The sequence below is a fragment of the Mustela lutreola genome, chromosome 5, assembly GCF_030435805.1.
Source record: "Mustela lutreola isolate mMusLut2 chromosome 5, mMusLut2.pri, whole genome shotgun sequence".
Taxonomy (NCBI): Eukaryota; Metazoa; Chordata; class Mammalia; order Carnivora; family Mustelidae; genus Mustela; species Mustela lutreola.
Window position 1 is genome coordinate 50,053,647 of NC_081294.1, and position 20,979 is coordinate 50,074,625.

General features: G+C 44.5%; 1 protein-coding gene and 1 long non-coding RNA gene across 3 annotated transcripts; one reads left to right on the forward strand and one right to left on the reverse strand.

Annotated features, from left to right (window-relative positions):
- Window positions 1-3,438: 3,438 nt before the first annotated feature.
- On the reverse strand, window positions 3,439-17,833 carry IL12B (interleukin 12B). 2 transcript variants are annotated; one of them, XM_059174187.1, is made up of 8 exons: window positions 17,735-17,833; window positions 13,932-14,019; window positions 10,441-10,716; window positions 9,796-9,913; window positions 8,100-8,317; window positions 6,509-6,666; window positions 5,036-5,167; window positions 3,439-4,520 (listed from the first exon to the last, which is right to left on the reverse strand). In XM_059174187.1, exons 2-7 carry the CDS (start codon window positions 14,017-14,019, stop codon window positions 5,036-5,038), a joined length of 990 nt encoding a protein of 329 aa, XP_059030170.1. In that variant the 5' UTR covers window positions 17,735-17,833; the 3' UTR covers window positions 3,439-4,520. The 2 variants fall into 2 exon arrangements, with proteins under 2 accessions (XP_059030170.1, XP_059030169.1); XM_059174186.1 differs by lacking the exons at window positions 13,932-14,019; window positions 17,735-17,833 and having other exon boundaries at window positions 10,441-11,202.
- On the forward strand, window positions 10,570-15,020 carry LOC131831850 (uncharacterized). The gene is made up of 3 exons (XR_009353823.1): window positions 10,570-10,658; window positions 14,407-14,609; window positions 14,804-15,020. It is a non-coding gene; the product is annotated as an uncharacterized LOC131831850 (long non-coding RNA).
- Window positions 17,834-20,979: the final 3,146 nt, after the last annotated feature.

A 20,979-nucleotide genomic window follows, 5' to 3' on the forward strand; every position in this document is an offset into this window, starting at 1 on the left:
ATCAGCTCTGCTAAGCACGCTTCCTGCAGAAGGAGGGTTTTCAGTATGCGAGCCTGGTTTCCTCTGCCCTCAGCCCAAATGCTGATTTTATTTTTGCATTTTATGAGCTTGAGAGAGGAAATTCATTTCCTTGGTTATAATATGGCCCTATGGAGAAAGTCGTGTCCACATGCATTTTGCTCACAGATGCTGTCCTAGAAGAGGGGCCATACTGCAATGAAATGGAAAGAGATGATTAAAATCTGATTTATGGGTCAGGTGAATTGGTCGGTTTATGTCAAATTATTGCATCCAGGAAGGCTAAAGGAAATGAAAAAGCTCTTCCTGGGAGCTGAAAACCTTTGTAAAAAGAAATATTTAGGATGTACATACCTTTATCCCAGCCTAGCTATATTTTAAAATATGTATTCACCATGTTTGCCCCTTTTACACCCCAAAATCCCTGAAGGCAGGAATTGGGCTCATTGCATCTTGGTATTCCCCATGTGGGGATGTTTCTGTAATTTTATTTATAAGAAAGGGATTTTACACTGAAGAGCTTGACTGATCTCTTCATTGACCGAATAATGCTTCCTCCATCCCAGTCCACCTTCTGAGACATGTCACCACCTCCTAACTATGGTCCCTCCATGTGCCTCCCCCCCACAAAAGCATAGGGTCCTGAATTACTCTTTTTTTGGGTTATAGGTAATATAATAAGAATATTAGCAATTGGCTTTTATTGAGTGGATTAGGTATTTTTATAAGCACTTTCTAGGGGTTATTCCATTAATCCTCACAACCACTCTGTGAACTGGTTGCTGTTATTATCCCATTTTACAGATGAGAAAACTGGGGCTTGAAGAGGTTAAGTAACTTGCTCAAGATCACAGAGCCAGTCCATGGAAATAGCCACCACTTACCGAGTGATTCCTATGGGCCAGGTACTGTGCTAACCCCATTAAACAGATTATCTCTTTTTATAGAGCTCTTAACTCTCAAGAAAGTGTCCTTCAGTGTCCAGAATTTTAAGCACGTAATCCCTTGGAGACTGGAAGCTGTGAGAGAGCAGGTCTTGTTTAGCCTTGTATCCAGAAAGTTGAGGATGGTGCCAGGGAAGCCAGTGACTCAGAAAAACATTGTTGAGTGAATGAAGGAAAAACAGAGGTGTCTTTCCCGTAGGAGCTGCTTGCCCAAACACCACCACCACCACCCACCTTAGTCCTGCTCAGGCTCAAGCTGCCCTTGGCACAAGCTTCCTGACCACAGTTACCTCTCTTCAGGCAGGCAAGGTATCACCAGGACCCCACTTGGCATCCCTGGATTTGGCTCCAGGGTGTCCCAAGGGGTAGATCAGATGCTCCATAATGGGTAGACTCAGGTGTTCTAATGCCAGTTCCCACCAGGGCTGGCCTGACTTCTTTTTCAGACATGGTCAGGTGCCTCTCCTAAGCGGGGAGCTAGATGTTGAAGAGAATATCTTTATTTAATTTTCAGTTTATTCATTTTCTGATTTGGAAATCAACATGGGAGGAGTGATTGCTTAATGGGTACAGAGTTTGCTTGGGAAGAAGAAGAGAACATTCTGGAGATAGCTGGTGGTGACAGGTTGCAGAACAATTTGAATATAGCAGATGCCACTGAATGTGACACCTAAAGATGGCTAAAACGGTACATTTTCTCTTATGTGTATTCTGCCGGAATTTTAAAACCACACACATAGGTCTCTCTTTCTAACACAAGAAGTTTGGGGTAGGTAGTTACAGGGGTCGGTTCAGCTTCTTGATGTTGCTAGGGTCGCAGAGTCTTTTTATCTTTATAGTCTCAGCCTGGTGGTTTCCATTCTGATTGCAGGGGTTTCCTCTGAGACTTCTTAAATTTCATCTGTTCAAGAGAGGGAGGAGGAATGGGTAATGTTTGCCCTGGCTCTGTCTTTTCTCAGGAGAACGCCAGCCAAATTTTCTTACGTGTCATGGGCTGGAACTAGGTCTCGTGGCCTTGCTGAGCAGCCAGCGTGGCTAGAAAAGTGATTACTTAGCTTCCCAAACCTAGAGCTCGGGAGGGCCACTGGGAGAGGAAGAAGTTGAGAGTAAGCAGTGATGGGACTGCCAGAAGGTTGTGCCCAGTGTCCTGTCGAAGATCACACGGACATGTAGCAGGGCTGGCCAGGCCCAGGCCCAGTCTTCTGGTTCACAGTCCTGAGCTTTTTGCTAGAGCATTTAATACATTTGTAGGGAATAGACACCCCATAGAATAGGACTGTCCTGAAGAATATCTTTCAAGGACAAAAACTCTTCAGTGCATGTGCTGAAATTAAAATTACTTGAATGCTAAGAGGTCATGTCAGGTGGGAGCCAGACATCTGAGCTCTGCCCCATGCTGGCCGGAAGTTTCGGGAAAGGTCCCCTGATCTCTGTACTTATATATGTGATTAATTATTTTTTTTTCTCAGTTAGCGTTGTTCATTAACTGACCATTAAGTGTTTGGGTCTCTCTAGATGAAAGGTCCTGTAGGAGGACAAAGAGTTGTTATTAACCAACCATGTGCTATCAAGTGTGGGCTCATAATACGAGATGATGGGTTTCCAAAGTCGTATTAGGATGACAACCTTTCCACCATTCCTCCAGGTCGGAAGCAGAGTAGAATAAGGGCTCCAGGAAACACTTCAAATAAGGTCACGTACAACATCCCTATTACAGTTCCTTTAGGAATAGCCCAGGTATGTACTCTTTGCCATCGAAGATCGTAGAGAATGGACGCCGTTCTCTTGGATCCCCCCACTTGCTCTTTCCATGGGAGGCACCAAAGAGGAGTTGGCAGGCTCTGCCTTTTCTTTGCACCCCCTCCTTTCTCCATTGAGCCCTCCTGGTCAACTCCTGGTTACACTGATTCTTCTCTTTTGTTCTTATCCGGGGTACCATAAACTGAACATTTTAGCATTTCATAGTACTGAAGTTAACGTTTCATCCCTATCTTCTAACTGTGCCAGGAGTGGGCACTATTTGGGGGAAGGCAATGTGAGGTTTTCCGGAACTCCTCAACCTCAAGGGCTAGCACATGTCCAGACACATGATGAACCCTCTGTGAACACCAGATCTGGCCCTCTGGGCTGGGATGCTCGTGACTCTACCAGGTTGGAGTTTTATTTCATGATGCTTTGGAACTAACAGAGTCAATTCCAGGCTAGAAGGGGAGATGCGAGAGCATCCAACCTCTAAAGAGAGCACAAGGCAGTTCAGTGCCCATGCAGACCACAGGGACATTCCCCTGAGCTCAGCGAGACTCTGACTTTGGGAATCCTATAAAGGGAAAGGGCAGCTCTGCAGAACTGGAAGTGAAATTGCTTCAAAGGAGGGCAGTTCTGAAATGGCAGGGGAAAAATAATGCGGTCCCAGTCGATGTGGGAACAGGAGCCTCAAGTCAGCTGAGAAAGCCCAAAATATCATTGCAAAGAAGTTCTATTTTTATTGGTTCATCGTCAGAATGTAAACACAAGTAAACAGAAAACAAATGAAATCATTTTACAGAAGGCACATTCATTACTTAAATTACTAAAAGTAGCACCTTAGTGCTGGGCACCTTCTGGTCACATCCCACGGGTCAGCTTCTCTCACTCTGACAAGTAAGCAATTCGTGATCATTTTCTTTGCAGCTGTGTGCTTTCCTGCGTGGCTATTAAGGAGCAGCTGGTGAATCTGACAATTTTATGTGGTTGGCCCTACTGGTTCTCCTTCCTGAATCTTAAGAACTTTTTACTTTCCAGACACTTAAGATGTCTCTGGTCCCTCTTCTAAGTCTTAAAGATGGATGGCGTTAAGGACTGCCTCTGTGGCAGAAGCCGAATTTTGACTTCCGCTATTTTTTCAGCCCTTTCTAAATTCAGTCATCCAAAAACTAAACCTGCTGAGAAGGGCAGGTGGCCCTGCACTGCTTTACCAACACCACTTCCAGGAAGTCTTCATGGATACAGAAACTAACATCTCCATCTCCAGAACCTTCTCAAATGAATCCGTGTCTCCATGCCTCTATTTAACTACTTCTGTGTTCTCATCCATCACAAATATATCATGGTGCTGGCATCAGAACATTGTGCTCTCACTGGTTGTCATAAAACAGAAGTTCTTGTAGTCTCGCTTGAGAAGCTGTCAGTATAAAATAACACATAATTTCACATTTTGCAATAACAGCGCCTCTTCCTTACAGACCAGGTCCTGAGAGTAGAAAACATACAATACATCTTGGCACACAAGTGTTCAATAAAAATAATAAATTAATAAATACATAAATTACTTAAATATTTAAATAGCATTAAGGTCAGTGGCAACCTGGTCACTGGAAAACCTATAAATAAAGGAGCTGATTATTTCAGCGGCCATTTGGCATATAAATGTAAAAATACTGCAAAGACATGATCACGATCCTTTACAAAAAAGCAAATTAGGTAGCAAATAACTTTTGGGGGCCTATTCTATTCAGTCTTTAGAAAATGTTGCATAATAACGTCCACTTTCCCTTTAAGGTTTCATCCTGGCATTGGAACCTGAAAAAGAACACCAACAGTTTCTGTGAATTAGAAATGTGGCAGCAACGCCTTCTTATTTCACACAACACATGACTGGGGCAGTTGGGTTTGGGACTCCAAGTTGGAAGGGCCCAGCCTGTCCTTATGTGGTCTAGGGTTCGGTTGCCTTTGGTGTCCCCCCACCAAGGGTGCCCAGGATAAGGGTCTCACTCCTGAAGACAGCTTGCAAGCTATTCTTGCTCTGACTCTTAACCACCTTTCTCTCTCTCTCTCTCTTGTTTGCCTTCTCCAGGAAGGCAGGACCCACACCCGTTTTCCTTACCACAGTATCTCTGTACCCGGCATAGTACTCAGAACACTCTGAGCATCAAATAATATCTGTTTAATGAACAGATGTATCTTTCTGACTCTAGTGACTGTCTGCCAGGCCCCCTATCTCCCTTTTTGTCTCCCACCCTGCCCCCCCCACCACTGCCCTGCACCCGGGGACACTGAGTGTGCAGGTGTAGGCTGGCCTTTGTGGGCCTGCTCACCTAACTGCAGGACACAGATGCCCAGTTGCTCCAGGATGAGCTATAGTAGCGGTCTCGGGCTTGCACACGGATCTTGGCATCCTTATGGCACGTGACCTTGGCTGAGGTCTTGTCCACGCAGAGTCTCTCTTTCTGAAAAGGACAGAGAAGTCTTTGGCAATGCAGTCACAAGATGGGCTAGGTGTATTTCTGCAAAGCTTGATCTCCCCAAACAAGCACACCTTGGTTTTGGGGCACCACAGGTGCAATGAACAGTGGAGTGTGTAGAACGGGCGCCACCTACCGATAGAATCTCTAAATACAGGTGCAGCTTTTCTACTTCAGCCCAGAGGGAGAGATGGTTTGGTTCAGGTTTCATCTTTCTAGAACAGCTGTCTTGCCTGAAGGCCCCGTGCACACTCACCCCTGTACTAGGCCAATGGTGGGACAGAGGCATATATGCTCTAGCTGTCCCCTGGATATTCTGAAATACTATATCCTGATCCTTTTATCAGAAAACGTGCTGAAATCCAGGTATTGCTAACTTTTAGCTGTGTGACCACAGGAAGATGATCTGGGCTCTGTGTCTCAGTTTCATCCTTTATAAAAGAGGGATAGGAAATATTCCTATCTCACAGATGTGTAAAAGTTAAAGGTAACCCTCATGTAAAATCCTCAGCTAAGTCTTTAGTCAGTAGAAAGTGTTCAGTCAATATTATTTATTAATGATATAAATCTTATGTAGGGAAGATACATATCAAGATTTTAAATAATACTTAGGTAAAATCTATTCCAGAATAGCCCATATCCATACAAAAAATAATTCTCAGGGAGTGACTAAATGACTGAATTTCTACCAAATGTGAACACTATCCTGAATAAGGCCTTTATCCAGTGGTTTCTAAAACCGGGATCCCAGGAGGGTTAGGCTTTGTAAAAGTGCCTTCTGGACCTTGGGATTAGGATGCCAAGGCAGGAAAGTTTGAAAGCCACTGTCTTAGCCTATGTAAGCACTAACATTCTGCTCAAAATCACTTCATGATAGGTTGGGAATTACCCGTTTGGGGTGAGACATCGCATGCATGTTCTAGCATTCATTATACTCACTAAATTGAAACAACGATGATTTGAGGTTCCTGGAGCTCAGATTTCCTACATAAGGACCAAGTCTGAGCACAAGAATTAATGACCACCCATCCTGGAGGAGGGAGCGTGGTTAGGAACATGGGATCTGTGCCCACCAGACTGGATTCCTGGTTCTGATCCTTCCCAGCAGGTTTAACTCTGGGGATGTCATTTAACCTGCCTGAGCTTCACTGTCTTCCCTGGTGCAGTGTTGGTAATAATACCGTCTGCCTTTGTAGGGTTACATGAAGGATTAAGTGAGATATCCATGTGAAACCCTTGAAGCTGTCTCGGGCCAGGAGAAAGTGCTAAGTGGGCTTCCATAAACCTCCACAAACCTGACTATGTGGCCCTGGAGTCACAGCTTACCTTCTCCCTATTGTTCTTGCCCTGGCCCTGTACGCAGAACGTCAGGGAGAAGTAGGAATGCGGGGTGCTCCAGGTGTCGGGGTAATCCCAGCTGACCTCCACATGCCGAGAATTTTGTAACGGCTTCAGCTGTAGGTTCATGGGTGGGTCCGGTTTGACTGTGGAAGAAGATAAAGCCACGCCCTTTATTTGGCTGAGGGGGCTTTGGTGTAGGGTAGCTCTGGCTTCTGATCCCACTTTCACCTTTGACCAGCCATGAGTCCGTAGAATGGTTACTTAACTTCTCTGGGCACCCGGTTGGCAGACGTGAGGCACCCCAACTGCTGGTGCTCACGCTGGTGTTCTCACCTCTTGTCCCCTCCTCTCTGGCTGAAACTGAGAGAGGCTCAGAGTCCTTCTCATCCCTGCACAAGCCGATGAGCCCCGGCAGCGGAACTATCTCAGCGTCATGCTCAGAAGAAATACCGTAGAGACAACAAGAGTCTCACATCTGGGCAAGGTGGGGAAGGACCACCCTCTCTGTGCTCAGTACCCCTCTTGACACCAAACTTGGACCTGACCTGAGCCTCTCGCTAGGGATGAGATGAGAGATTTTCCATCTCGTGCTCTTTCTGTTGTCTTTTCACGACATCTGGCGCTGACTTGCCTTGTGGCAGTTAAGCTCGATTGTCTCTATGCTCACTCATTCATTCATTCATTCGTTCAGTAAATGAGGAGTGAGCACCAGCTATGTGCCAGCTACTGGACTACGTGTGGAAGATATAGCAGCGAGTACTACAAAAGACTCTGTCCTCAGGTAGCATGCTTTTGTCTAGATGAGGGCAGGGGAGACAGTCTATGGAATGTCCAAAGCCCAAGGACCATGGTCCCTAGTAGATGCTTTTCAGATACTCTTTCTCTGTTCTTAGCACAACTGACATCTTCTTTTCTTTAGAACTCAGCCAAATATCACCTCCAAGAGACCTTTCCTGGCATCCTCTGTGAACCCAAGCCTCCCCCTACCTGCCAAGAGTGATTTCTCCACAAATGCTCGAGCAAGCTCTGTGGTTCTATGAATTTTATCTCATGAGGAACGCCCAATGGCTAAATGGCAAAGGAAGTGACAAAAGGCAAAGTCCCCATCTGCTGATTGAAAAAATAGATGTCGATTTTGGAGGGGTTTTTATTCCAATAATGAAGATTCCGCCCCACCCCCCAAATGCTAGAGAAAGACTGTCTGGGAATAATTACAATTAACAGAGAAGCCTTCATTCTGATTATAAATATTATGCTTGAGGGGGTCCTCCTGGATTCACCATGGAAGCTGCCTGGGCAGCAGGCAGAGGGTAGCCAAGAGCCTGCTCTTTCCAATGGGGCAGAGCTGGGTCTGAGTGGCTAGCTGTGAGGTCCGGGGCAAATTATTTAACCTGTCTGAGACTCAATTTTCTCTTCCTGAAAATGCAGAGAATAGTATCCACATTGTACTCTTTTGGGGAGTATGGAATAAAGGAGACAATGCAATGTAAACCCCTCACCTTGGTGCATGGGGCATTGGGAACATGTGACAAATGGCATTTATCCTTATGAAGCATATATAATTCAGCAAACTCACTGATGTCCCTGATGAAGAAGCTGCTGGTGTAGTTTTCATACTTGAGCTTGTGAATAGCACCCACCACAACCTCGATGGGCAGGCTCTCCTCGGCGGCAGGGCAGGCACTGCCCTCGTGACATTCCACTGTGTACTTCTTATAATCCCTGTTGTCCACTCTGACCCTCTCTGCTGAGAGCGTCACTGCTCCACACGTCACCCCTTGGGGGTCAGAGAGGCTGAAATTAAAGCAGACATTACCCCGTGTCACCCATCTGTGGTCAGTTCCCAGCGGCTGGAGTCAGACAGCCGTCAGAGGACACGAGTTCTCCAATGGGTTTGATTTCTCCTCAGGGGGTAAGAAACTGCCCTCCTTGGGAGAACAGGCTTTACCACAAGAGGCGGTACAAATATTTAGAGATAGCTTTGCATGTCCATGCCTCTGGCCTAAATGAATCCAGAAGTGTTTAGATCCAGAGCCCTTCGTCAAATTTCCTTACTACAATTTTAAATGCATTTTCCCCATTGTAATGACAAAATCCATACGTGTTAATTATAAAAAAATTAAAAAGATAAAAATGCATGTAAATGAAATGTGTGTGTCTCTTTTAACCCTAATCTCACTCCCCAGATAGAAACCCTATTCATAGCTTGTTGTATCCCTACAGACCGTTGTCTCTGAATATTCAAAGCAATCATATACCCACATGTACATATGGATACACGTATATTTGGTCTATACGTACTCAGTACGATTTTATTTTTCATTAAATAAGATCCAACTATGTATATGTGTATGTGGTTTATAACCATCTCTTCCCCTTCTGAACATACGGGGAGCGCTCCAAGGTAGACCACACAGACTGGGATATCCATTTTGATGGTGTCACATTAAGCTAGAGGATAAGGCACTGGACTTTAACTTTTCCCCTGCTGATTACCAAAAACATCACAACGAGCACTGGCATTTGTGTCTCTGCACATTTGTATAAGCGTTCCCTTAGTAAGCATTTTCATTTTCAAGATGGAAAAGGGAGACCCTAGAGGTTAATGTGCTCAATTAAATGGTGGCCAGACCAGGCTAATCACCTGGGGTTTGCTCTGTCACCCCGCCTTGTTCAGGAACCTAGATGGTGAGTGAGGGAAGGCACACAGACTGCTTAACATAGGTTCCGTATCCATGGAAACTGATTTCTTAGGGGAAGTCCAAGTGCATCGGAAAATGAACTTAGGATTACTGGTGTCGGCAGAAGGAAAGGAGTTGAGATAGCTCTGGGAAAATTTCTAGAAGCCTCAGGGTTTTGGAGTTGGCTTTAGGGCTTTCAAGATCTATGCCCCGGAGCTCTTGTTTCTATTTTCATCTCAAGGTGCAATTTAGGCACTCATTCGTAGCTTCGATGTCTCCTTTTATCCCTCCCCATGGTGCTATGAGCCTTAATGAAGCACTGCCAGGCCATCTGCATGAGTGGGTTCAAATAAGCAGAGGCTATTCTCAGGCCCCAAGAATATCCTGTTCTAACCCACACATTTGTTCAGGCGATTAGCTCAAATCTCCATGTTCTTTCCCCAATTTAGGCAGGAGGGGGTGTTGAAAAAATATAGGCTTGACTTTGTTTTCTCCCTTATCATTAACTGATAGCCCATGGCGGGGTCGCCCTTACTTTCTTAATGAAATAGTTCCAGCAAAATACTGAGAAATCAACATGGTTTCACTTACCCTCTGCTGCTTTTGACACTGAATTTCAAATCAGTACTGATTGCTGTCAGCCACCAGCAGGTGAAACGTCCAGAATAATTCTTTGCCTCACATTTTAGAAAGACCTTATTTTTGGATTCTGGATTTGAAAAGAACAAAAAAATTCAATATTTGGAGGTTTTCTTTCAGATCGATTTTAGTTGTGGTGAACCACAGGCCACCGAGGGGTTCAGGAATGAAGACCTTCCATTTATTCCCTTGGAAAATGATGAACTCCCTGACAGGCAGTTCAGCAAGGACTAAGAATGTCTCAATACGTTGCTGATGCTGCAGAGTACACCATGCACTTAATATGTCAGAGGGAGGTATTCAGGTTTTCAAGGCTGCCATTCCAGGGCTGATATACACATTGGTTAATTTCCATTAGCCATTTAAAAGAACTTTAGGAAAATCACCCAGCTTCACCATGAAAATCTCTCAACATGGCATTGGGAGGGCTGATCTCCCAAAGTGTCTAAGAAACCAAAGAAGAACACAGGTGGTTCTGTAAGGGATTTGATATTAGTTGTTTCACTACACTAGTCACATCTTAATCTTTTATGTTTTTTTATTTATTCCTTATGGAGCACAAGAGAAAACTGACATTCTCTGAGCGAACGAAATTACCTTTCTGTTCCTTTAAGATATCAGTGGACCAAATTCCGTCTTCCTTTTTGTGAATCAGCAGGAGCGAATGGCTCAGAACCTTGCCTCCTTTATGACAGGTATACCGGCCAGCATCTCCAAATTCTTTGACTTGAATGGTCAGACTTTTACCGGAGCCTAAGATGTCACTGCTCTGGTCCGAGGTCCAGGTGATGTCATCTTCTTCAGGGGTATGGCAGGTGAGGACCACCATTTCTCCAGGGGCGTCCGGGTGCCAATCCAACTCTACAACATAAACTGGAGAGCACAGGGAGTGGAGAACTGGACTGTACGCTCCATGAACCCCGGCACTGGGTCTTAGGAACCCCTCTGCATTTGAACTGCAGAGCATGACCTTGCCTTGCTGAGGCAAATGCTTGCTGAGATAACTGATCTCAGGTCACTGGACCCTACTTGGGTTTAAGGTCATGAAAAGATAAGCAAAGAGTTTTATGGAGTCATTAACTGGCAATCTGTCTTTAATAATTAACCTCTGATTCCCTGGCAAGATGGGGAAGGCCTTGATGCAATCAAAAAATGCAAACAGCACAAAACTCTTTACCAAGAACTTTCCAGCATAATTTCAGTTTCGTGGAGAATATGGCAGGGCACAGCCATGTCAAGAAAACTGACCAGCACTGAGATCATGTCCCCACTAACTGGCGAGGGGATTTGGAACAAGGTAATAAATCACCACAAGCCTCAGTTTCCTCATCTGTAAAATGACAATAATAGCACCTATGTCATAGGTTTCGCTATGAGGATTAAATTTAAAAAAAAAAAAACATGTAAATCACTTAGCATGGCACTTACCACTGTAAACTCAGTGTTGGTTATAGTTATTCACACAACAATGTTTGGTCAGATGACTGTACAGAGAAATTGCCCTAGAATTTTCCATGGGCATTTGAGGATTTAGTTCCTACTACATAAAACTCAGTAATGGTATTTGTTCTATTTTTTTAAGCAATTTTACTCTCTTATGAAGTGGTTCAGTAGATACTGGTCTTCCCATGTCATAGAGGAGCATGCCAAAACCAAGAAGCTACACAAGCTTACATCCAGTTAAAGCACAAGAGCAAAATCTCAGGCCTTCTGCCTTGTTGGCTTGGCATTGGCTCTCTAACCTGAGGAATGGCCCAGTAGGGTATTTCAATGAGTGCGTCACATTCCAGCTTCATTCCTGTGTGCATCACTTACTAATGAACTAGAGTAATTTAATGCCATGGTTCCCCAAGCCTGATCACTGATCAGCAGCAGCACTAGGAAACTGCAGGAAATACAGAATCTGGGTTGTCGAATCAGGAACTTTGGGATGGGCCCGAGGGTCTGTCATTTATGCTCTCCAGACGATTTTGATGCCCTCTCAAATTGAGAGCCAGCCACACTGGTTAAGAGCCTGGATTTTGGAGTCACGTAGGTCTGAGTTTAGATTCACTCCATATCTTATACTTGCCCGTGGACTCAGGCAAGACATTCAATTCCTCTAAGCTTTGGTGTCATCATTTTCAAAATGACCAAAATTATTAGTGCTTGCTTCAGCAGGTTGAGACATGGATGATACAATCAAATTCATACAACAGCTTAATATGGTGCCCTTAAATGCTCTATAAATGGTGACTCTTATTGTTGGCATCCAGATGTAAAGCACTATGGGATATAAAGTTCTCACTTTACCTTAGAGGGATTTATAGCTACTGAATGGGTAACAAAGACATGAGGTAAAAAGCAAGTCTTTGGAAATGATTAGCTTTGCTGACATAAAACCATGTGGCACCTTTGGCTTTCTCTAGTTCTACCAGTAACTGAACAGCAAGGCTAGTTTCCTCTCACAACTAAGACTCAGAAGGCCTAGAAGACCCTCACCCAGGGGGAAGGGGACAGCAACTGCAAGAGGGAGCCTGAGGAAGGGATTCTAGAACCTAGTTCCTGGCCTCATCACCTTATCTTGCCTCCAAAGTCGTCTGCCCTCTCTTCCTCACAATCACTTCCTGGAATTTCTGTGGTTTACCAAATTAGAAGTAACTTTGGGGTTTACTATGCAAGAGCCAAGCTTCCTGAGCTCACTAAAAATCCCAGGGTTGGAAGGGATTTGGCATAATCATCTGGCTCAGGCTTTTGCCTTTACTCAAGGGAGGGTCTAAAGCTTTCAAAGCTTCCTCATGCAGAGGGGACATGGCTGGATTGTTACCTCCCCAAAATGATTAAGAATGGTGGGATAGACCAAAATTTTTTTCAGATATCCATTTTTTAGGGTGGTGCTCTTCTGACTACGCACAGATTATTTCTGGTCATCAGCTGAAATGTCTTTACTTCTAACTCATGCCTATTTCCTTCTGTGCTCCAAGCATGTAGGAAACATTGCTTTACGTCTCTCTTATAAAACCTTCTTCAAATACTTAAATGCACAGACTTTGAAGTGAGACAGAGTTGGGATCAAGTCCCTGTTCTATCCTTCCCAAGTCTGTTAAACTGGGGAAGTTAACTTAATCTCGGTAGCCTCTATTTACAACATCGGTAAAATGGGAAAGGAACAGTCCCTAATTCACACAGTTGTGAGAATTAAATGAGATACTGTGCTCAATTAATATTAACTTTCATTACCATTATACAATTACAGATGGTAATTGCCAACATTATGTTGGCTTCCATTAGAAACATTTGAAGATCTTTCAGGAACAGCTAACAACAATTAATACATTATTTATTGTGTGAGAGATAATAGAAGGATACAGGAACCCCTTTTACTAACGCCTACCTATTCTATTATTCTACTAGTAATTTTTTGATCATTGGGCTTATAAACTGGTTCTCTTGAATCACCAGACATCATTTTAAATAACCAGAACAGTCCTGGCTAACACTACTCTCCCTTCACAGGTGTTGAGTTATCCCCTGCATTCGTTAACATTCAATCATCCATGTATTAGGGGGTCCCTTTAAAATCCCTAGTTCACAGTTGGGGAAACTTAGCCTTAGAGGTGACCCAGCTCAAGGTCACCTAACGAAGAGTGGCAGAGTCAGCCTTTGAGCCCAAATCAATGTGAGCCTAAATCCTATGCTTCCCCCAAAGTGCGTGGTCAGAGGTGAGTCCTCTCCGTGCTACAGAGGGAGTGATATTGTGAGGTGGAGGGCGGATGATGGAACAGAGCTCTTAATCTTCCCACATCCTTCACTTTGGAATTTTCATTGTATGACATAGTTGGGTTTTAGTAATACTCATGAAGTCCATATAGCTTTTCCTAACATAGTCTATAAAAAGTTCCTATTCTGGAATCTAATATGAAAGCCAAATGACATGGATGCCCTCAAAGGTGAAGGAATTACAGATGGCCCACATTTTCCCAGTGATGGCACTCACTAGGAGGCCCCAAGGCCTGGTTGCCCCTTTTGGTCTGATTTCCCCCCAGGGCCTGCCTGATAAGTCTGGGCTTGGGTTTCGGGGCCACTGCAGAGAAGGAGAGCCTGGTTACCATTTTTCTCCAGTTCCCAAATAGCCATAAGGGGAGATGCCAGCAAACTCAGGGAAATCCAGGAGATGACCAGCTGCCAAGGGTGCATCTGTAGGAGGGGGAGAAACAGGAGAAGAAGGAGGGAAAGAGAAAAAAGAGGAGGGAAAATAGAAGAGATGATGTCAGTAGCTATTCAGTTGCTTTCCAACCCAATCCATTCTATGCACATTATTTTTATTTTATTTTATTTTATTTTTAGGATTTTATTTATTTATTTGACAGAGAGAGACACAGCAAGAGAGGGAACACAAGCAGGGGGAGTGGGAGAGGGATGAGCAGGCTCCCTGTGGAGCTGGGAGCCTGATGTGGGGCTCGATTCCAGGACCCTGGGATCATGACCTGAGCCGAAGGCAGAGGCTTAACCCACTGAGCCCTCCAGGTGCCCCTGTACATTGCTTTTAATCTTAACTTTTCTCTTTCCTGTCTGCACTGTCAGACAGATACGATGTGAATCACAGGAGCCCTGTGCCAGTCTCTGGGTAAGGACATCTCCAAAGAGAGAACCACAGACTGTCTGGAGCTGAAGGAGACCAACCCTCTGATAGTCTTCTTGTTTTGAAGCTGAGAAACCGGGGATCCGAGAAGGAACACGACTTGTCTGGGTCAACATTCAGCCAAGATATCCTTGGTACTTACCAGGTAAAATAGCCCTTTACCTAGTAGGTATGGGTAAGCAAGTAATGCTGGGCTAGAGTCATTAGGAGAAAATTTGGGGGCTGGATCCTGCCTTCTCGGAGCAAACACTTTCATTCAACAAATATATGATCTCTGGTCAGGGAGACCAGCCAGGGGGTGGGGGGGGAGGTGGGGCCTCATAATCTGCATTTCTTAAGAGTTTCCAGGTGAAGCTGATGTTGCTGGCCCAAGGACCACACTTTGAGAACTCCTGGTTTCACCTGTGTTCAGGGCCCGCTGCTCTGAAAATCAAGATGTTCTTTGGGAGAAGCCCATAAAATATTGCTATACCCACTATGAGAAGTGAAATGCATCACTTTGTGCCCCATCAGCCACCATCTCATAGTAAAACTCAATCTAGAGCAGTATCCAGGATTTGTGCCAATAATTCAAATGTGAAAATTGTGCCCTACTTCTGAATTAGGTACAGATGATTATTATTTAATTTCATTCTGAAACACCTCCATCTGTCCCAGAAAGCACCAGTGTTCTCTGAGCTGGACACGGGCTCTGAGACCACTGAGTAAATCATACGAAGAATAAGACTCAAAAGTTTTGGTCAAATACCTTAAAAATGAGCATCCCTTGGCTGGAGTGATTGAATATTGACAAATCATGGCTTTGTTAGGACCGCTGCTAACCTAGGGGAACCTTGCCATGCACTTTATTCCCTTAGATTACAAAAGTTGTGAGTGGCAGAGATGGGACTAGATCCGGCCTTCCTGTCGAGACCACGCCCTGTCCCCGCAGCTTTCACAGGCATGTCTAATAATCTAGTTCAGGTTACGACTGTGCCAACACACCGGTTGCCACAGGGCATCAGTTAGGACATTCACAGGCTTGGAGTCAAGCCGATGTGGCCTTGAATCTGGTTCCTCCTCTCGCTAGTTGTGTGATGTTGCTCAAATGATCTCGGAGCCTCAGTCTCCTCATCTATAAAATGGACATGATACCCATCTCAGAGGGTTGTTGAGACAATGCAACAAGATGACATATTGGTGAAGGCGACCAATAACATGTCAGCTTGCACCAAGGGGAAGAGACAAAGGAAAAATTTGATATGTCTGTTTTGTATACAACGGTAGGGAAATGCCCTGAAGGTATTGCAATTACACAGGCTCGTAAAGCCCAGATGCTGGCACCCTGGGAAGGGAAATAAGAGATTCCTGGCATCTGCTGGTGATTCTTTTGCTCTATCTTAAGGCTGGGGTTTTCCCTTTGCCTCTGCGTCCACCACTTCCTCCTAGGGCCTTAGATGTGTTTGAGAATTTCAGGTCAACTGCACCTCAGGGTCTAGGGAGCCCTGGTGATGATTTTAAGAACCTGCATTTTAGTATCACCCACATTTTAAGCCATGGAACCCGGGGAATCCAAAAAGGGGGCAGCATAGTTACCATGTCACTCTCCAGATCAGTGGATACCCAATACCAGAGAGCTATACTCTGCAGCCCACGTTTCACTGGCACGCTAAATTTGAGAGTCTTGAGGATTAAATATTTTTCCATGTAATCTTGTAAGTTTTCTAAATGCTTGAAATCCTTGTATACAGAACACAGGGGCCCCAGGTCCTCTGGTATGGTTACACTCCCTAATGCTGGTGCCAACACGGACATGCCAATGACACTTGGGTGGGCATTTCTTTTCCAAGTTTTATCTCGCTTGTTACTTTTTAATTTAAAAAGAATTATGATTAAAAAATTAAAAGACAAAAAAAAAAAAAGAAAGAAAAAAAATTAAAAGACATAGTCTTCAAAGGACCTTAGTTCCAGAACTAGGCAGACCTGCACTGGCAGCCCAGCTCTGCCACTGATGAGTTCTGGGACTCTAGGCAAGACTCTTGACTTCTTTAAGCCTCACACTCCACCTATAAAGTGGGCATCCTGTTGTGGTGAGGACTTAGTGAAAGAATTCAGGTAAGGTATCCGGCAGAGTGCCCAGAAGTCAGGACTCTTGCTTGCTTGGTTATATGCTCTCCCTGAGTCCCATTCATAGCACTTAATACAACTGCAATACATACATACATATATAACAATTTAATACAGTTCTTTATGCTTGTCTTCCCTGCCACACTGAGCTCTCTGATGGGAGGGTTAATGTCTTTCTTATTCCATAACATACCCACCCCCAGAGTTTAGCATTAGTATTTTAGCACAGAGGAATTTCATTAATTATTAGAAGAATGAATGAATGTAAAGAAACCATAAAATCTCAGACAAACCATAAAATCTCAGACCCCAGTAAAAGGAACACTAAGAGGTAGTCCAAATTCTTTCAAATATCTTGAAATTCCTTATTTGAAAAAAAGTGGACCATCAGCTGGGGTTCGGTAAGCTCTTGGTTAAAATATTTTAACTTGATTGTTATTTTTTTTTTAAACCTGAAAATTGTTGCACACAATTTACCTGGGTGACTATAAAGCACTAGTACAGTATAATCTTTTTTTTTTTTCCCCTCTTCACCGATTTAAAAACACTTTGGGAAGTACTTTTAAACAATGCAGTTGTTTTTTATTTTTAAAGTAGCACCAAAGTTAGTAAATCCAAAAAAATCTTAACAACCCAGCTGTTACTCTGGTTGACTGTCCCAATTGACTATTGAACCCAACACAAATAGGGAGCAAGGATGCTCAACATCTTCCAGTTATGAGGTGTAAGTACGAATTCAATTGTTTACTTAATTCATTCTGACTTAATGAATGAACAGCTTTTTAAAAAGTTTACAGTACTAAGGAAAGCACCACTCATGTTATACAATTTAACTGATGGGCATTAATATTGATAAACATTCTTTTATGTACATACCACTTTAAAATAAGACAAAACAAACCTTTCTATAAAATGCACATTCATTCACAGAACTAGGTGTACAATTATTATTAGTTGACTTCTAAAATGAATACTTTCTACATCAGTCCACAAAGTACTAACTTTGCGCTCATGTCCCCAGAGGTAAGTCACCAGGACTGCCTCCAGAAATCCCCCCAACTCCACAATGCCAGGCTCAGGGGGAGCATTCAGAAGGTGCCACCCCTGGCCAGCCTGCGAGTCTGAGGGTCTGCAGAAGGGTGTCAGGGCTAAGGAAATTCTTACCTTGCTTCTGGCTAGGCAGCAGGGTTCGCTGGGTCTGAAGCTGTTGTTTCTTCTTCTGCTGCTGCTACTGTTACTGGAGCTTATATATCTGACTCCTACCAAGCTTTCTGATGGTAACTTAAACTAGAAACTGACTTGTTCAAGTTGCAACACTGAAAACAACTCTCAAAACCTTCTAGGGGAATTTCAAGAAGTTCCTTTTTTTTTTTCCCCCATGTGTATCAATAATGCTGAGGGAACACAGGCATCAAAATCCCAGGTAATCAACTACGAGGAAATGAATTTTGGGTGGGGAAAAAGGAAGAAGATGGGATGCTCACTTCTTTGGACTGACATCATGGTCAATATACTTAGAGCCTGAAGCAGGCAGTCACCCTGGGCTCCACAGACTGGAGAAGGAAGGTCAAGGAAAGATCACACAGGAGGCCAGGTTCAGGTCAAGATCAGGCAATTGTCCTCCAGAGGGTCCAAAAGCAAACCTACGGTTCTCCTAAAGTCAAAGAACATGAGACGAAAGGCAAATGATTTAGTATAGTTGACATCCCCCTCCACTACATTATTCCTTTAACATCTGGATTTTAGAAACATACCATTATCACCTACTGTGGCTTCATGCACACACACAGCCCTTTTCATTCATACTGGCACAGCCCTGGGAAGATGATAAAAGTGTGTGTATTACTAATCAGACACCAATATGTAGGGGTACAGCCCATGCTCATTGGTGCTTGCTCACGGACAGGTGGGGGCAGAAAGTGAAATATCCACAATCAGGCATATAGACAATGATGCCACACTCAAGGCACACAACCTTGGGCACCTAGACTATAACCTCACACTCTTGCACACATAACTACAGCCCTAGAAGCTCTATACAAACGCACAGAATTAGCAGAATTAGAAATTCCTAGCGGAATTTAACATTGGGGGGGGGAAAGGTGAACACAGTGTTAGACACCCTCACGCAGACTGCGCACGAAGAGGGAATAAACACCTATACCAAGAACACCTACACCGAGAACGAGCGCCCAGACGCGGGCCGTACCCAGAGCCGCCGACAGAGGGCGCTCCAGCGAGGTGGTGCCGGACCAGAACCCTGGGACCCAGCAGGGCACTCCCGCCGCTGACATCTCCGTTACCGCGCGCGGCCCCTCGTCCCCGCGGTGTTGGGAAGTTCCTGGGGTCCCGCCGAGTTTCAGAAGGGCGCAGATTCCCATGCTAACTTTCTCTGTAGTTTCTGCGGGCGGGAGAGCTGGAAACCCGGGCGAGAGCGGCGGAGCTTCCCAACCGCACACTTCCTCCGCCTGTCCCATCCAGAGAGGGCGGGCGCTGCTGACTCGGCAGTCCCACTGGTTATCCCACCTGGTGCTCCGGCTGGGCGGAGACCCGAGACCGCTCAGAGCGCCCTCTCCCATCTCCTCTGCCGTGTGGGCTTCAAGTGAAACAGAGGGTCTCCTCAACTTAAGAAAGCGAGGCTTCCTGTATCTAAGACAAGACGTATGTAGATATGAACAAAGTAAGTTGCACTGTATTTCGGTTGTATAATACCGTGTGTGTGTGTGTGTGTGTGTGTGTGTCCGAGTGCACTTTTGCTTTTTACGATGGGCACCTCTGAGGAATATAGCTAGACCATGATGGGGAAGGGACCTTTCCGCAGATCGATTTTCCTTGTTACATGATACACATATACACTCACACACATACGTAGATTAAAAATATGTATCAGCTGGCCAGAGTTCTTTCTGTAAAAACATATTTATTACCCCCAACAAATCATCAGAGATTACTGAATGGAAAACTTATTCTAAAACTGGCCTGAGATAGTTTCAGTAACTCATGTATAGTGGCTGCATTACTGTAGGTGAGCCCTTCTGTGACCTTCCACAAGTACGTACATACACACATACACGCACAGATGTATAAATCAGACAAAGTAGACAAAAACATTTGACCAATGTGTTCATAAAAACATCTCCAAAATGTAAGAAAAAAACTGGTTTGGACATAAAAATAAAAGTAAAAATAATGTGCTAGTTATGGAAAAGAAACTTCAAAGTAAGTACCCCCCTTTCCACTCAGATTGCAGGACCAGTCCTGGGTGGAAAGTGTAGGGCCACTACTCTTCACCTACACCATGGACAAGTAGTGGCAGGTGTTTAAGAGCAGGGACTCTGGTGTTAGATACCTGAATTCCAGCCCCTACGATGCATCTTCCTTCTCTAAGGCTCCGTCCCCACACCTGTAAAATGGGTTTAATGATCTTCGGTTTCTTGTGAGATTAAATGAGGTCAGATGTAGTGCACTTAGCACAGCATCCTGGCTAAGTGCTTGATAAATGGCAGCTTTATCGACCGATTTATTGATCCTGCCTGTCCCAGGAAGACTTTTGGTAGCTTGCTAGGGGACATAGAAGTTGAGTGACAGAATTAACGCAAGGAGCCAGAAATAGAGCTCCTGATGGTCATCAAGCCAGGAAACCCGGAGGCTCCAGCTGAGCCCCTCATTTGGCTCTGAGGATCCAGATAGCCAGGATGAGAAACATGAACCCGCACTTGTCCCACAGGACCAATTTTTTTATTTAAGATTTTATTTGTTTATTTGATACAGAGAGAGAGAACACAAGCCCCAGGAGCAGTAGGCAGAGGGAGGGGGAGAAGCAGACTCCCCGCCACGCACAGAGCCCTATATGGGGCCCCATAGGAGGATTTTGATGAATCCAGTTTATCCACAAAGTCGTTCTTTCAGGCAATAAAGAATTCAGGTTCTCAGGCCCTACCTTCAGAGATTATTAGTAGATCAGGGGTGGGGCTCAGGAACCAGCCCTTTAGCAAGCTTGCAGGTGATTCTGATGTGGGGACCGTGGCCCGCACTTTGAAACACTCTGCCTAACTCCAGAAACAGTGTTGGCTGTTCTATCTCCAGATATTCCCAAGGCCCGCCAGCACTCTTGTAACACCCTTGTAATGTCAGCCAGACTTGGTTTGTCCTGATTTCACAGAAGAGGTTTGTCACCTTGTCCTGCTTTACAATCCACACCCTGGCCCCAAGCAAAGGGAACCCAGAGATCACAGCTCTGATCTCCCTGTGGTTCTTCCTGTGGGAAAGTAAGGTCCACTGACTAATAGCAGGCGCGCTGAGCTCTAAGATGAAGAGGATCCCCCTAGAAACCGAAAATAACTTAAAGGATTTTTTGACCACAATTTTTTTTTTTTTTTTTTTTAAAGAAGAATGCTCTGAGCTTCTAA

What these genes read in the sequence shown, in the direction of transcription:
- IL12B (XM_059174186.1), bottom strand. Translation starts at nt 10,810, where the DNA reads ATGCTCTGCAGTTCAAATGCAGAGGGGTTCCTAAGACCCAGTGCCGGG. An exon ending in TATCTTAAAGGAACAGAAAG is followed by an intron (nt 9,914 to 10,440) that starts GTAATTTCGTTC and finishes TTTCAAATCCAG; the next exon opens with AATCCAAAAATAAGGTCTTT. An exon ending in GCAAGAACAATAGGGAGAAG is followed by an intron (nt 5,168 to 6,508) that starts GTAAGCTGTGAC and finishes TGTCCTTTTCAG; the next exon opens with AAAGAGAGACTCTGCGTGGA.